Here is an 18,260-nt window from a genome sequence, read left to right on the forward strand (position 1 = left end):
GATGTTCATATAACATGTAGTCAGTCTTTTTACAACTATAAATTTACTTAGCACACAAGGGAAATAGCACTTTAAATAGCATCCAAAATGCTACACTGGGGCTAAATCTGGACACTTCCCTTCTTTTACACAGACAGGTGTGTGAAACTTATGACAAAGCTTGGCTTCCTTTATTAAAATGTGCATTTATAAATAGTTACTGATACAAGTAGTAACAGCTTATGTACGTTCCTCTAAACTTGAGCTATGCAAATTATTACTGCGGTTAACACAAAAAATGTGAAGAATGCTCAAGTGCTTACAGTTGTTTAAAGGACTATAATAAAAGGTTAAAATGTGAAGATCTAGAACAGTCTGATACAGTGTCTGGGCTTACAATAAACCCGGCAGAGTTTTTCTCCTGTCAGAAACTGGGTCATGAAGCATATACATAATAGCACCAAAACCACAGTTTCATTATGCTTATAAAACAGCCAATCTGAACATATTATGAGACCATGTGACACATTTAGCAGACAGATGCCTGCGGTGATGAATAATAAAGATAAATCACTGGTGGTCTCTGATGTGGGATTGTGTCAGTTGGTGGTCCAGCAGTGAAAGGCTGGTGGTCTGTAACACAATGCGTTTACACAGGAGCAAAAGCGATCACGTGTGTTGTGTTGATAAACATATGTCCATGTGTATCCAGAATCCAGCGCTTTCCATGGCAGATGCGTGAGGATAAAGTGAGGCGGATTTTCCAAGAGGCTCTGAAGGTCTGGAGTGATGTCACGCCCCTCACCTTTACTGAGGTCGTCAACCAGGAGGCCGACATCGTCATTGACTTTACAAGGTAAACAACAACAACTAAATCAGTATGCTGGGGTCCGTTCTTCATACGTGGCTTACTCAATTAGCTGGATTTAGTTATTGATGATTTGACACGATCCAGGATTGTTTCGTTCTTCAAAACTCATCCGAGAGTTGTTGTCATAGCAACAGGTCTGGTAGCTCAAACCTGTTCAGGAGCAGGCTTATTTCATATAAACAGGATTAGATAGGGTCATTTCAAGCAAAGGTGATACTGGAAGTATGTCCTGAAAGCTGATATTTTCTTACAGTAGTAACCTATAGGTTATATACTGTAAATATAAATAAATAAACATTAAATATACATTATATAGAGATTATATATAGCAAAATAGTTTTAAAAACTATATATATATAGTTATAGTATAGGTTTAAAAAAAAAATATATATATATATATAAAGAAAACTGTTACAACGTTTACTCTGAAATAAAAGTACAAAAACTGTCACAGGGGTGTTCTTTTCTCAAGAGGTATAAAGAGAACATTTACTAATATAGACTTTTAAGATACAAATGCTTAGGTACTATTTAATTATAATTTTGAGGTACAGACCCAGCTTTAATGCAATTTGTGTATAGTACCAATATTCTCATTTTATTTTATTTTTCCATGCACATGTTTTGACAGCTAATGTGCCTGTGATTTTATGCTTCACAAACAATGCAGTCACCTTTAACAACATCAAAATGCTTTTTTGATGCAAAATTTATTTAAACATCAAAGTATGAAAGGGTTGGTCCTCTATGATATCATATTTTAAACTTTAGTTGATGTGTAATGTAGCTGTGTGGACATAAACAACATCTCTGAATGTAATATGCTCAAAGTTCAATGAGAGACATTGGCTTTTACATCTACACGGAAAGAACCTATATAAACAAATATGTTTTAATATAGGTATAAATATAGGTTTTGAATATATGTGACATAAAATTGGCCATTTTCCTATATTATATGTGCACAAATTATATATATATATATATATATATATATATATATATATATATATATATATATATATATATATATATATATATATATATATATATATATATATATATGCTATGTTTTATATGAATGTCTTTAGGTATAATACTGAACCAATTAATATGTGGAAGTTTTGTAAATATATTTGCTTTTATTATATTATACATTTTTCCTGCTACGATAAATCTGGAAAAAGAACTAAAGAATATAAAAATCCAAACAATGGTCACTGTGTATGGTGATGATGCTTAAATGTAATTAGTTATTTTTATGCGACAAGTTAACTGTAGTACAGTTTTATTACTGCATGACTGTCTTTATATGTCTATGTATTCTATATTAGGTACTGGCATGGTGATAATTTGCCTTTCGATGGCCCTGGTGGGATCCTGGCTCATGCGTTTTTCCCGAGGACACATCGAGAAGGAGACATTCATTTTGATTACGACGAGTCTTGGACAGTTGGGAATGAACTTGGTAATTTGTAAATCTTATTGCTTTACTGCCTGCCAGTCACTAAGAAAGCTGATTTTTTGGGGGAATCTGAAAGAATGTCAAATAGATAACTCACATTTTTGGAAATGGATCAGCGAATGTTTGATTGATTCTGCTCACTTTTTAAAAATAAAGTCAACTTATCACTTTACAAGCAATCAGTTTGCTCACTTTTTTAAATTAAAGTTTAGTTATCAATTTTTACAATGCAGAAATGCTGATGAATGACATATCGCTACTGTTTTGCTTCTGTTTGTTTTGTACTGTGATATCAGAGCTGTTGCAGTTTCTTTAAATTTCATAACGTTTTTAAAAAAAATTACCTACTCAGTACAGTTGAAATGTATTATTCCAATAGAATAGTAGAATCATTTTAAAAATCTGACTCCAGTCTCAAACCCATCCCTCATTTGGATGGTGCTTGAGTGATTAATGCTTTGTGACTTATGATTTAGGCATATGACATTGTAGTAAGAGTGTGTAATGTTACATACTTATGGTTTTCTGTCCTCTAATTCCACACATTCCTCTAATTGACACACATATCTCTCAGCTGTTGTTTGAAAAAATCATTTGGCATCGTGCTGATGCTTACATCATTACTACAGAAGCAGATCAGATCAGATCTGCATCAGATATTCAAGAGCTTATCTAAACATATCAGATCAAACAAATCAGCAGTCAAGATTTGAAAAAAAAAAACAAATCAGATTTGTCCACATAAATCAGATTTTTTTTTTCCAATCTTTACTTGAGGAATGACTGTTGATCTGAAAAAAAGAGGAGAAAAAGAACTTCATTTTGTTTGCTGTCCTACAGGAACGGATCTTCTTCAGGTGGCAGCCCATGAGTTTGGTCACGTACTGGGTCTACAGCACTCTCTGGTGCCTGGAGCCATCATGTCCCCATTTTACAGCTTCTCCTATCCTCTCAAGCTCAGCGAGGATGACAAGAAGGGGATCCAGTACCTGTACGGACCCCCAGTGCGAGCTCAGCCACAAATCCCAGCAGAAACCAATGACATTCCCAGTGCATTCCCAGTGAGTAGCTAAACACGTGTTCTGTAAATTATGTCAGCAGTGAAACAAATACACCTCAACAGCATTTGGGTGACAGAATTGTTTCGCAATGCCAATTCATACCACACAGAAGAACAGCAACAACAAACATCAACAAAAAAGTTAGCTATTGGATTTAGAATGTTGTGATAAATGACTGTGATGTTACATTAATTCAATAAGTACCTACTTTTTCAGTCTCAGGGCTAAAATAGACGTTTATGTGAAGCCTATCCTATATTCCTTTTCAGAGTTGTTGTTGTTTGTTTGGAAAATCAAGTGACACTGATTGAACATGTAAAACATAAACTCCACCAAAGGCAACAGACGCAGAGGGTTATCGCACTGATCAAACAAACTCCAACATTTTTGTTTCGTGGTGTTCATCTGTGCTGTGAAATGGACTTTATTGGCGCTTATTTAGTAATTTTGTGAAAATGTTTTTTTTGAATTGTTTGATTATTACATTTAGAAAAACACACACAGACACACACACACACACACACACACACACACACACACACACACATATATATATATATATATATATATATATATATATATATATATATATATATATATATATATATATATATACATATACATACAAATCTTATTTAACATTTTAAATATATTTATTGTCCTGGGAGAATTTATAATTATTTTATTTTTATTTTATTTTATTTATTTATGTTAATTTTTAATAAACTTTACTTATAGAACACAAGCCAATATCGGTCTCTACAAATGTGCAATTTTCCACACTTAACCCCCGCACGCATAGCAAGTCTTCTTGCAGAACATAAAAGATAAATGAATGAACGGACGAAAAAATATATTAAATGAAATAAATAAATAGAGGAAGCAGTGGTGCAGTGGGTAGCATGATCACCTCACAGCAAGAAGGTCTCTGGTTTGAGCCTCAGCTGGGTTAGTTGCCATTTCTGTGTAGAGTTTGCATGTTCTCCCCGTGTTTATGTGGGTTTCCTCCAGGTGCTCCGGTTTTCAAAGCCATCTGCTATAGGTGAATTGGGAATGTTAAAAATTGCGTAAAACATATGCTGGATAAGTTGGCGGTTCATTCCGCTGTGGTGACCCCAGATTAATAAAGGAACTAAGCCAAAAAGAAAATAATGAAATAAATAAACAATGGTGTGGTTTTGTTGGTCATTACAGTTTTGGATAACCAAGATAATTAAGAATGATAGCTATTCCTCTTGCTTATTGTGATTTTGGTTGTGCTGAACTTTCTCTTTGTAAACGAGTCCAATTAAAAGGATGACTACATCGGCGTATAAATGCAAAAGTGAGGGCTAGTTCTGACCATGAAATGATTTTTTAAATGACCACTGCAAGAGGTGTTAATTTGTCAAAATAATCCAGTAATGGCCTCCAATGTGTATAAAATCTATTAGATAAGCCTCTGAGAGAGAACCTAATCTTCTCCAATTTCAGAAGACCTAACTTGTCATTTAGCCAGATTTGATTGAGGGTGGTTGGTGGGATTTCCACATTAAGAGAATTCTCTCGCAAGCAACAAGTGAGAAGAAGGCGATGTCATTAATATTGTTGTTGTTGTTGTTTAATCATTCATTCATTTTCCTTCGGCTTAGTCCCTTTATTCATTAGGGGTTGCCACAGCGGAATGAACCGCCAACATTTAGTGACCCAGCTGAGACTCAATCCAGTGACATTCTTGCTGTGAGGCGACAGTGCTAACCACTAAGCCACTGTGCCGCCCTGTTGTTGTTGTTATCCTTATATTAAATTTGTCTTGCATTAAAATTTTTATTATACCAAGAATGATCTTATATTTGCAATTTGTTTAGCCTTGGTTAGACTTTCAGTCCAAACTTGGTTATTCAAATATTTGATTCATCTGTTCAGATCTAATGAATCTAATGCAATAAATGTATTGGTTTATAGCGATGAGATTGTGCTGGTATGCCAACAACAGAATTAAAAACTGGTTTTGCAATACTTTCAAGCTGAATCTCCATGAACTGTGTGTTCACATTAAACACAAAACATTTGAACACCTTCAGCAAACTCATCCCAACATGACAGGTGGCTTTAACCTCATCCACTACACAATATACAACAGTAAATTGAGATAAATTATTTCAAATACTCGGATATAACCAAAAGACTGTTTATCTGAACAAGCTGATGCGTTCCCTTCATTCTCCCTTTGTTTATTCAGTCTCCTCTTTTCTCACTGTTTGCAGCCTGACGCTTGTCACACAGATTTCGATGCTGTGTCTATAATCCGTGGGGAATTGTTCTTCTTCAAGGCCAGCTATGCGTGGCGCATCAGGGATGGCCGTCTGCAGGCCGGATACCCTGCGCTGGCCTCCCGACACTGGAGTGGCATTCCACAGAAAATAGACGCCGCCTATGAAGACAAAAAGGGCAATATCTGGTTCTTTGAAGGTGGGTGAGTGCAGCGGCACTGGCTGACTCTGGTGATTTGCGGTTGGAGGACAGGATTAGACAAGCCTGGTTATATACAAATGTATGGTGACGGGTGGTGCGGTACTTCCCCTTGACCCATATCTGAAGCGTCCCACTTTGTGAAGGGCATGACTGAACACAACCACGCTGAACACTCACTGCTAACAACTGACAAACACACACGCATGTTGTGCAGGACAGTTCCTAAACAGTTTTGTACTCTTATGGGTGGTTGCTGCAGTTTAAATAGTTTATAAGTTAATTAAATTTTCTAAATTAGAAGCATTAAAGATTGAAAATGTGGGTTGGAAAATGTAGTTTGGTCATGTTGAATCTAATAGCATCGATTCGATCTGAGTCAAATAGCTACTGTGTATGAGTTCAAATATGCTGTAAATGTACTTCATTTTTTACCCACTAGAGGACACTAGACAGACAGTTTTATGGAAATGTCAATATGTCACATAGCACTATTAAACACAATAAAAGGTTAACTAATGTGCTGCACAATGCAAATCACAAAAATAAAAATTCTCACTGATAAAATGCCTAATCAAAAAGGTAAGTTTTCAACCTTGATGTATAAACAGTAAGAGATGATATAGACCTAAAACAGAGGGGCAGAGCATTCCACAATGTAGGACCAGCTAATGCGAAAGCACTGTCACCCCTGCATTTCAGCCTCGACTTGAAGCCTCGGATGCATAATAATCTCTGGTTTGATGACTGAAGAGACCGACCAGGCAGATATTCAGTCAACAGATCTGACAGATAAGAAGGTGCCTGGCCATTTAGTGAATTAAAAACAAAGAGAAGAATTTTAAATGCATAAACGTTTTACGTTTTTATATTTTTGAGCTATTTAAAGTAAAAATAAAATTGTCATTTTGTGGTCTGTATAATAGTTCAGATTTTGTATTCAGTGATGTTTTCAAACTAGGGTCATAACAGAGTACTAGGGGGTCTGTGGAAATGTTTGAGATTTTTTTTAAATAATTAATGTAATAAACTACAAATAATGTAAAATAATCAGTCAAAGTATTAATATAAGTACATAAGCTTAAAGGAAAAAATGAATATATTACTGATAAAATAATCTAATAATTAAAATTAGTACAAATAATGATTTCAAATCTGTGATGATTAAGAACATATAAATAAATAAAATTTTAGTTAAATTTAAAAAGTATTTCTTAAAAGTTAGAAACATGGCACTATAATGATTAGAATAATTAAGTGTAACTTAATAGAAACTAAATATTTTCCATAATCTTTGTTGATTGATGTTTTTTTATTTTAACATTTATAATTTATTTTTAAGGATTATTTGGCTCTTCATACAAGACACTTTTTAGATGCCTTGTGCAGTTCAGGATTATTTATTATCCTTAATTATTTTTTACATTGATCCAATCTTAAATATTATGCTTATTTAAAACAATTTTAAAACAGCATGTTTGTAATAAAAAAAGTAACATCTCTAATAATTCATAACCACTATAATCACCGCAGTCGCATGGTGTCAGTAAATGCTCACATATATATATATATATATATATATATATATATATATATATATATATATATATATATATATATATATATATATACACACACACATATATACACGTGTGTGTGCATGTGTGTGAGACTCATCATTTCAGAAAGGTTTAAATAAACTCCACCACAAATACATCAAATAAACTTACTTGGTATTTTTGACTAATAAGCTGTTTTTCAGCTTCATGCTTGTCTGTCTCTGTCACTGACGGCTGTTTATCTGCTGTAACACAGGAAAAGCACGCATGCACGTGGGAACGGTGGGCGGGGAAAAGCAGCTCATTTGCATTTAAAGCTACAGGCTTCAAAAACAGCTACACTGTACTCAGACACCAAAACGGGCAGATTCTGGAGGTTATAATAAATACGCAGATTCTGGAGACACCAGAGGTATATCTTACATCTTGTAAAAGGAGTAAAATAGGTGCCCTTTAAAGTTAGACACGTTAGCACCAACCTGTTGGAACCACAGGAACAAGAAAATGCATAAGCAAGACTTTTCAAGCATATGATGCGAAATTGAAATAGTTACATTGAGTAAAATCATACATGAAAGCAGTGATATGTCTAATGAATCTTTCCCTTATGTCTTAGGTTCCAACTACTGGGTGTTTGATGCCGAGCACAGGATTAAAGGACCAGACTCTCTACTATCTTTAGGCCTCCGTGTCTCAAACATTCAGGCCGCGCTGCGTGTAAAGGAGCACCACAGCCAGCACACATACTTCTTCAAGTCTGGAAACTACTGGCGTTTGGATCCTCAAGAGAACCGAGTGGACACGTCTGCCCCCCGGCGGATCCAGCAAGACTGGTGGGGTGTTCCTGAGGAGATTGATGCTGCCTTCCAGGAGGCCAGCGGTATGTCCAGACCAGCCTTTTACAGATGTATTAGTAGTGAAAGTGAAGATTACTATGAAAGAAATCAGGTTGTGAGTTAAAACTAGTTTGCTGAATCTGTGCTTTGAATGAAGTTAGTAAGTCACTTAATCAGGCATTTTCAACCACACATTTAATTGATATATTATATCATTATTTTTGTTTTAATTATTTAATTTCATATTGGCTTCACGAGGCAGAGTGGGAGGTTAGTGCTTGTGTTAAACACAAAGGAAGATATATTGAAGAAAAAAAGCAGCCATTGGCAGTATTTTTTGTTCCAACTGCAGCTGCATTTCCCAACATTTTTCACAATATCTTGTTTTGTGTAAAAGTTTTGAACCATCTGAGAAAGTAAATGGTGAATTTTTTAAAAAAAACTATCATGTCGATTTACTTTGACTTAGTTTTAAACATATTTTTTAAAACAGAGTAAATGACAGACCTTTTTCAAGGATGAAAGGCAAAATGTATTTGTGGGTCAAAGTGACAAGAATACAGAGGAAAATGTCCCATCTGATCACTGATCTTTCAATTTTAACTTGTGAGTATGGAAGATAGACAGAAGAGGGCGATGTTTCAGCAGTTGTTACATGGATATGTGTTGAAAGTTAAAGGAATTTTAATTTATTTAAACTCAAGCCGACCAAGATGTAGTTCCTGCCACATTATTTGGTATTAATATCTAATAATTTCATATATTTACAACTACAATTTCGACTAAAAATCTTTTATAATCTTCTGTATATCTGTATGGTTTGGCCTTCTTTATGTACAGAAACCTAAATCTTGCATGAGTAAATTATTAAATGATTGTAATTTTGAACTCTCTTTTGAAAGATAATTGTGAATTTTTCTCTCACAATTCTGACCATATTCTCACTCACAGTTGCAAATTTACATTAAGCAGTTCTTACCTTTTCCTGCAATTATGCATTTATCTCCAATAGTATCTGGATGCAGACTTGGATTTGCAGACACAATGCACTGAATGTCTGAATGGGGAAACATCAATTTATCCAGAACTGTTTGCCAAGTTTACAATTGCATTGCTTATTTGGAATCACCAGTAAAGTTAAACAACAACCATCTCATTATCAAGAATCAAGCAGAATCTGCACATTTGTGGCTGTTCTATACATTATCCTCCTCTGGATAATACTTGTCTGATTGCGCTGGTCTTCTGAAGTAATTCACAACTTGATCTTGATGGCGAGTGTCCTCCAGAAATGACAGTGACTCTTTGTTTACATACCAGTGACGTCACTGTAAGGGCCAGGGTTAGGGGTGGGGTTAAGTTAGGTGTTCGCATTAAAAAGCATTGCATGCAGCTCACCTTGCAACTACACCAAGTCTGCATCCCGACCCCTCTTTTTATTTCACACAATTATGAGTTATACAATTGCAGACTTGAAATTATAAATAATTGAAAATACTGGATGCAACAATTAACTGATTTCACTATTAATCGCGATTTAATTTGTCAAGGTTAATTAATCGTAATGGCTATTCAAGACCGCGGCACGGAACAAAACTGCTACAGCTAAACAAAGTTATGCCAACTGCGTGTGTGCATTTTTTGCATGCGCAAATTTGCTTACAATGGAGGCGCATGGCTTACGCTCGCATATTGGGAGCGACGTGTGCGCACCGCAACACACTCGCACTTGTTATACACATTTCTACTCGCATCCAAAAAGGAAAAAAGTACAAAATAATAATACTAAACATTTTTGTAATATGGTTGATCTAAAGTGACTTTCAGACAAATATCCAGCAAAGAGAAAATAAAAAAAGAGAAATACTTACATTTACATGAGAAAATACTTATAATAGATTTACATTAGACAAATACTGTTTGTTAGTTTATTTATTTATTCATTATTTGTTTATTTATTAATTTATTATTTATTTTATTTGCTTGTTTATTATTTATTTATTTATTTGTTTTTTATTTGTTTATTATTTACTTATTCATTCAATCATTCATTTTTATTTATTTATTTATTTATTATTCATTTGTTTGTTTGTTAATTATTTATTAATTTATTGAACTGTTTTTTTGTTTGTTTGTTTGTTTATTGATTATTTATTTGTTTGTTTATTTGTTTATTATTTGTTTATTGTTTATTTAATTATTTATTCATTTATTCATTTTTAAAATGTATTTTCAAGTTAAAATTATTGCTTGTTTAAATGTGAGAAACTTTTTTCACTTATTTTTAAGTCCAAAGAGAAATGGACTATTGTTTGTTCATTATTGTTATATTGTGATGTACAGTATAATTTGGTTACTGAGCAGCAATAATTAACACTTTAAAATATAAGGAATTTTCATGTGATTTTAGAAACTAGTAGTTTTAAAATCAATAAATGTCTAATAACCGTGAAACCGTGATTATTCCTCAGACTATAATCGTTGCATCCCTAATTGAAAATCATCTCTTGATTTCTTGCAAAATGTCTGATGTATAGGCCTAATTATAAAATGATCGGTTTATAAATGCAAAACATTTCATGTAAATTGATGTTTGCTCCTTCCATAGGCTTTGTGGTCTTCATCAGCCGCCGGCAGTACTGGAAGTTTGACCCAGTTCAGCGGAAGGTTTTGGAAGGTTATCCACGCTACATCGGTGCTGACTTCTTCGGATGTAACATGCCATAAATCCTCAGGAAACCCTCTTGCATCATTCACACACTCTGGTCTGAAGCATACAGTGTACATTTCGGTAAGATTTTACAATAAGGTTCCATTGGTTAACGCGTTTACTAGCATGAACAAACAAAAAACAACAAAATATTATAAAACAATTTAATAGATTATCAATAGATTTTATTTTAATCATCAATTTAATCTAGATGTTATTAAATCAAATCAGTGTTAGGTTTTTACCTCACAGTTCATTAACTAATTTTAAATAAACGCTCAACTTTTTTTGGAAATATTCTCATTTTACAAGTCCCCTAGAATTAAACTGTTGATTTTACAATTTTTAGCTTAGCATAGCATAGATCATTAAATCGTATTAGACCATTAGCGTCTCGCTGAAATAATAATTTTCCTATTTAAAGTTTAATGGAGTAATAGTCCTGAATTTATGCAGGGCTGTTACCTGAACTACTTGACAAAAGTCTTGTCGTCGATCCCAGTTGTAAGAACAATAAATAATAACTTGTCTTCTAGTTGATCATTTGGAAAAGTGTCAGAAGGTCGATTTTCTGATGAATCACCTGTTGAACTGCATCCCAATTGTCACAAATACTGCAGAAAACCTATTGGAACCCACATGGACCTAAAGTTCTCACAGAAATCAGTCAAGTTAGGTGAAGGAAAAATAATGGTTTGGGGTTACATTCAGTATGGGAGCATGCGAGAGATCTGCATAGTAGAGGGCGATATCAACAACCTGAGGTATCAAGACATTTGTTCTGCCATTCCAGATGACTTTATTAATCAGTTATTTGAGTCAATGCACAGATGTATGGATGCAGTCGTCTAAGCTTATGGGAGCCATATACAATATTAAATGTTTTTCTACTGCATCATGACTTTATAATCTACTCTGTACATTATTTCTGTTACGTGAAAAAACTTTTGTTTAAGCAAAGTCAATTCTTACTGTCCTAATTAAATAATTAAAAATCAAGGCATGATCATATTAGCTTTTGTTAAAATAAGCATAATCTAGAGGCCTTTGCCATTCAGATTAGCCACTTCTGATATCAAATGATCATCTAGAAGTCAAGTTATTATTTGTTTTTCCTAAAACTTGGATAGGCGACAAGACTTTTGTCAGGTCGTGTAGTTTCGTAGCTGGAGATTATTTTCAGGTGCTGATTATTATTGCGTCTCCTGCAGCTACGGAAAATAGTAGCTTTTAGTAAGTGATGTTACAATAGAAGAGTCCAGCTTTAAATATGAATATTATCAATACTCTTTTATTTGAACAAGATGCTAATGGTCTAATCTGATTTAATAATCTATGCTAAGCTAAGCTAAATGTGCTCCTGCCAGAACCAGAGATTGGGAAATGGTCAAATTCAACTGTTTAACTCTGTAGGGACAAGTAAAGGAAGCCTATTTCCACAAAAAATGTGCAGTGCTCCTTTAGTAAGCAAAACTTTGGTCTATAATAATTGCTGAATTGCTGATAAGTGATTAATGAATGCTGTGGACATATTGTTTTTTTCATGTTAGTAAATAGATAAACTAATGAAACTTTATTGTACAGTGTTACCTAAATGTACGTACTTGTTCATAAAGACAAACTTTTGTTCTCCTGGGCATTTCACTTCCCCCTCACCTCAAAACAGAAAAAAAAATCTGATAAATCTAATCTAATTTCTTCTCAGGAAATCTTGCACATCTGAGCTTTATGAACCATGAGCAGCTATGTCTGTTTTTGTTTTATTATCAAGCTAACACTGTGTAAGAAATATAAATCCCCTGTTTTTAAGGTGCTAAACAAGGTGCTAAAACATCTGTCAGGGATCTTTGCACCGGCTTCAATGTCCGCAACTCTCGAAGTTTTTACGATGCTCTGCAACTTGTATTATAACTTAAACTGTTTATCTCACTCAGAGTGAGTGTGTGATTGATAATGGCTTAAAGAACACACTCTCTTTACACATGAGCATTTGTTTATTATGTTGAGACTACGTTGGACTCATATGTCAACTGACCAACGGGCACTCCTCAGTGCAGGACACTGACAATGTTTGAATTTTTTTATGCTTCAAAAGATCAACATGGATTTTTTCACATTATCTGTGTACATTTCTCTTTAGTGTTTTTTTTTTTTTTTTAGTTTGTACACTATTATCCTCCTGAATTTCATATTTACTGTGTAAATACTTTTATATAAAACGTGTGTTGTATTTTGGCACAATTAAAGGATTCCCAAACCATGTGGTTGTACTTGTATTTATTTATTTGATCGGTTCATTTGTTCATTTCAATTATGCATTTGTTAAAATGAAAATACAGAAAAAAAGTCATCAAATGTTTAATCAAAATATAAATAAATGCTAATTTAATATATACAATAAATAATTCACTCAAAAATGGTATGTCCCATGCAAAATGTTCAAAAGTCATTTTAAATTGTATTGTATTTTTAAACATTAACAATAAACTTGTATTCAGAAGAATTTGTTATTTAAATGGTAAAAAAAAAACTAATTGCTGCCAACTTGGTAAGCGTAGTGGGTTGAGATACATATATATAAAAATATTGAAATATATTGAAGTTAAAAAAAAACTAAATATTTTAGAACCAAAGGAAAAGATTGACACATTTCCGTTGTTCCCAAAGTCTTCTTGTTTGTTACATCAGTAATAAATAGCAGGCCCGCAGCCAACCTGGTGAAAGGTGTGGTTCTTTTTTTTTTTTTCCAAAAAGTGGACGTATTTGCAGTTATACGCCTCAGGTTTATATTTAACTATAAGATTTAAATACTGCATTTTAGTGTTTTTTTTTTTTTTTTTTTTGCTGGATTAGCTGGTCAGATGTCATCATAACCACACTTTTTGATGTACTAAAATATTTCCTAAAAAATTGCTATAAAAAAATAAAACAAGACTAATTTTTAAGATACAAATTTACTATATCATATATCAGTGGTTCTCAAACTTTTTTCACCAAGTACCACCTTAGAAAAAAATTGTCTCTCCAAGTACCACCTTACGATGCTATTTTTTAACCAGTATTAAAAAATAGCGTCGTAGGCCTAATTAAGCAGCTACAGGTGTGCACAGTTTAAAAATGATGCAAATTAATTCCTATTATTAAGAATATGTATTATTGTCAATCACTTTAAACATTTGAAATAGTCTGAACATTAACTGTGCTTGCAGATAAAAAAAAAAAAGTTTTAGTTAAAATATGCTTTTAAAAGTTCATTAAAAATGAAAAAAAGTAAAAAGATAAAAAGTAAAAGGAAAACTGCTGTACCTAAATCTAAAGTATTCATAGTAGCCTATTCATCAAAAGCTGGACATGTTGCTTGGACCTTATGAATATAGGCTATATGTCATATTCCTACACTTTCAGACAAATCTTGAAATATATGGTCAATGTACATATGACAGGGTTCATACAGGCACAGCCTTATGAAAATCAAGGAATTTTAAGCACTTTTTCCAGCACCTATTTTTTTTTTCAAGACTGACATGCTATGTACTGAAGACCTGAAATGTATTCTCAGCAACCCATAAAACATTGCATATGAATAGATACAAATAAAAACACTTAATAATAATATTTATGAATCATATATGAATAATATAATAAACCTGCATTAAATGCTTGTGAAATCTTTCTCAAGTACTATTACACTGCTAAAATAACAAAAATGTTAGTAAATAATACTAATATTAGGTAAAAGTACAAAGTACTGTTTTAAAAAGTACTAGTTGGTTACTTTGGAAAAAAAAAATCAGATTTTCATTATGAAATCACTTTTTTTAAGTTTAAACCTGATTGAATGGTTTAATTGCTTAAATCCAAAGCTACATGTATAGGAATTTGTACTAACAAAGGAAGTATGGTCGATTTTTCCTTTCATGACAATTAATCTTTTTCAATAGCACTGGTAAAACTACCACATAATCTTTAAGGCCATAGAGACACTTTTTGCCCATTTTTATAAACGATATTTTCAAGCTTTGAAAGGTTAAATTAAAGTATATGGTAAAAAGATTTAATTTGGCCTTTTATTTACATATTTTACACTATTTTTCTTTACAATATGACAAATTTGTTTCTTAAATAGCTGTACATCACATGTAGATTTTATTTTACACTTGATCTTAATCTAAAATAGAACTTTAAAAAAATACAAGTACACTGTCAGTAAAAAAATAAAACAAATGGCTTCATTTTACTTGAGGTATTTGAAATATGACAACAATACATTTATCAAAACAGTGCTTTAAGCCTCAGAGCCTTATTGTTAATTTTGATAAATAAACAATAAGAAACAAAGAATTGCTTTGACCTGTAATGCTTTAGGACAGATCAGAATACAGCTAAATGTGTAAATCACACAAATACCTCATCCAGAAATATTTCCAGCATAATTCTTTTGTCGTAAAGAAATAAAAAAAATTTCACCTTTGCTAAAAGTAAGTTTCACTTCACAACACAGCCAAATAAGAAGACCATTAGCATTGTCATCGATCATGCATCAATCTAATTATAAATATTTGATAACTTTTAATACTTTTGACTAAATTTAGTCAAGGAGCAAAGATAAATAATGTTTGCTTTAATAGTGGAGAGATCGCGATTGTATTCAATCTGAGCACACAGGCGATCATGAGAGGTCTTGCAGTTCATTTGAAAAAAGCATATTTAAGAGCTCGCATATCTGTTTTAGCGATTTGCGTACATGAATGCGCTCTCGTGTTAAAATAAAGCACTCGCCGCATTTGCAGAAATGAATAATTGCGCAATACCTCAATTCCCGCGCCGCCATTCAGAATGTGTTTGGAGGAGTGACAGGTCAGACTGGCTGTCGGAGAGCGAAACGTGTATGTAGATCATCAAAAAGGCAGGACATATGTCCGCGGTTTAATTACTCTGTTGAACATATCTACAGTGAAAACATCCGAGAAGCATTATTCCAACAAAACATTTGTTTTTAAGTTGTTTTTTCTGTCTCTGCAACACAGAAAGCATTTGTCCCGCCCTTACGTTTCACGCAACTAGACAAGGTCGACTGTGATTGGCTACTTTTCATGTCAGTCAAATCACGCTTCAGAATCAATTCTTAAACTTTGGAAACTGATTTTCAGCAGCTTATGACACAATGCACTAAAATAAACATTCTAAGCACAGCGTTGTGATCGTACGCTTCACTAAACAGCCAATGCTGATCACATCAATGTTATATTACGCATTAAAGGATTAAGTGTTAATTGTTTCTTTCATTATTCAGCGGTTCCTCCGCGTACCACTAGGAGGAAGCCCGCGTACCACTAATGGTACGCGTACCACAGTTTGAGAACCACTGTTCTAAGTGAATAAAACCACCAACTGTACGATCAACCTGGAAAACGCCAACCCTAACACAGAAAACTTTTTTTTAAGGCTTTAAAACTTCATATCTTCTTAAAGGCCTTTAATTAAATAAATGATACATAATACGTGAGGTGTACTTGACCATTTACATGACAGAAGATGTGTACTTACCATGCAGAGATGAAAACCGGAATCGAAAGCATACATTACATCAACGTCTGTTTCCGTGAACCAATGAAAGACTTGTAGGCTGAGTGACATGTTTAGTCCACTGTGATTGGCTACTTTTCATGTCAGTCAAATCACGCTTCAGAATCAATTCTTAAACTTTGGAAACTGATTTTCAGCACATCAAGCTCCGCTGCACATTCAGCTGCACATTCAGCTCCGCCCCGTATTCAGCCCCGCCCCGATCTGCGGGCTGCAGACGGGTGTACTTGGTTTCAAGTGATAGCGATCGCTCGTCATTGCTGTCGCGATGGAAAGCAGCTACTTTTTATTTATTTATATTATTCAAAAAGCGCGTTATTGTTTCCCAAATTGTAGAGTGTCGCCTCTTGGTAATTCTATGCTCTTTGCTCCATGTCTGACTGTTGTAATGTTTTGCTTTGTTTTTCAGCTCAGTTGTTGAGCAAAGAAGGACTATTGAAGACAACAGTTGAAGACAACCGCGGGTTATATTCACGAGCGCGCGCATTATAATGTTTCCGGGCTGTTTTCTGAAAGTGTGTCTTGTTTAGATAAGTTTGCATGTCAAACTAAATAAACTATACTCTTTCTAAACACCTGTCTCGTGTTTTATTTGTCCTCTACAGCAATGCACTGTCATATAAGTCTGTTGAATGCATTTGTATGCAACATGGTTTGACAATACAGAAGTCTAACAAATAAATAGTTGTTATAAATGTACTTTCATTAGTCAACATTTGGTGTTATGGTTGTTTCATAACTATATTTATTATTATTCTGTATGTTTAAAACCAGCAAATTATACTATATATTTAACATGTCACATATACTTACTGTTATTTTAAAATTTGCCAAATAAAATGTCCTAAGACAAGAATGGGTGTTGTTTTGGTTTTATGTCAACCTACTGTAGGTTTTAGGTTGACTGCAGCAGGTATAGGTATTATACACACATACACACACACACACACACACAAAGTGCTGCGGTGAAATGTGTTACTCTCTCCTCAATGCTGACCATGCAAAAAAAAAAAAAAAAAAAACCTAATTATTTTAAATGTTAAAGTTTAAAATAATTAAAAACTCAATTCTCAATAAAAAGTTACAAATAATTATATAAACAAAAATAAAGTCGGCAACACCGAAAAACAAAAGAATCCAATATTTTATTGTTATAATTATTATTTACTTAAAAAATCGGATGACAACAAACTTTTCTATTGTTTCTAATATAAATTCATAGGTGGAAACACAGCTCTGAAAAATACTTAGCAACAAACTCACAACCTGGGAGCTGACAGTGGAGCTTTTGTGTGTGGATGGTTAAGTGTATCATATGTTTTTGTGATTCCCTGTGATGATTTCTGTGCACATGTTACCTTACTGAGGCGATGGAATTTAATTTTGGCTTAGTTGCCAGAAAGATACATAAAACTGTTAACATCTGTACATTATGGCAGTATGCAATATACAATAAATGTAAGAAGTTATACGAGGAGGGGCTAACTAGCTAACAATGTAGCTTTCAAGTACACAGTTCAAGATAACAACAATATAACTTAAAACACAGCCTTATTTTAGAAACCCTCAAAAACATTTGAACACATTTTACTTACTCATTGTAGATTCTTATTTAAAGCCTAAAACATATCAGACTCTACATCTGAATTGATGGACAGAGAATGAAGCACACTCAGCAGTAAACAAATCAAACACCTGACTCCCTTAAAGGGCCAGCATTTTCTGAAAACTTTTTAAGACAG

General features: G+C 33.5%; 1 protein-coding gene across 1 annotated transcript in view; it reads left to right on the forward strand.

The window, feature by feature from the left end:
- mmp11a (matrix metallopeptidase 11a) overlaps nt 1-13,192 on the forward strand; it is a 30,254-nt gene extending 17,062 nt beyond the window's left edge. The window contains exons 3-8 of the mRNA XM_021478463.2: nt 692-835; nt 2,185-2,318; nt 3,156-3,376; nt 5,623-5,827; nt 8,003-8,266; nt 10,831-13,192. Of these exons, the coding sequence (XP_021334138.1) occupies nt 692-835; nt 2,185-2,318; nt 3,156-3,376; nt 5,623-5,827; nt 8,003-8,266; nt 10,831-10,949 (1,087 nt within the window). The 3' untranslated portion in view covers nt 10,950-13,192. The remainder of the gene's footprint in view (nt 1-691; nt 836-2,184; nt 2,319-3,155; nt 3,377-5,622; nt 5,828-8,002; nt 8,267-10,830) is intronic.
- The last annotated feature ends 5,068 nt before the right edge of the window (nt 13,193-18,260 follow it).

This window comes from Danio rerio, chromosome 8, assembly GCF_049306965.1.
Source record: "Danio rerio strain Tuebingen ecotype United States chromosome 8, GRCz12tu, whole genome shotgun sequence".
NCBI classification, from domain to species: domain Eukaryota; kingdom Metazoa; phylum Chordata; class Actinopteri; order Cypriniformes; family Danionidae; genus Danio; species Danio rerio.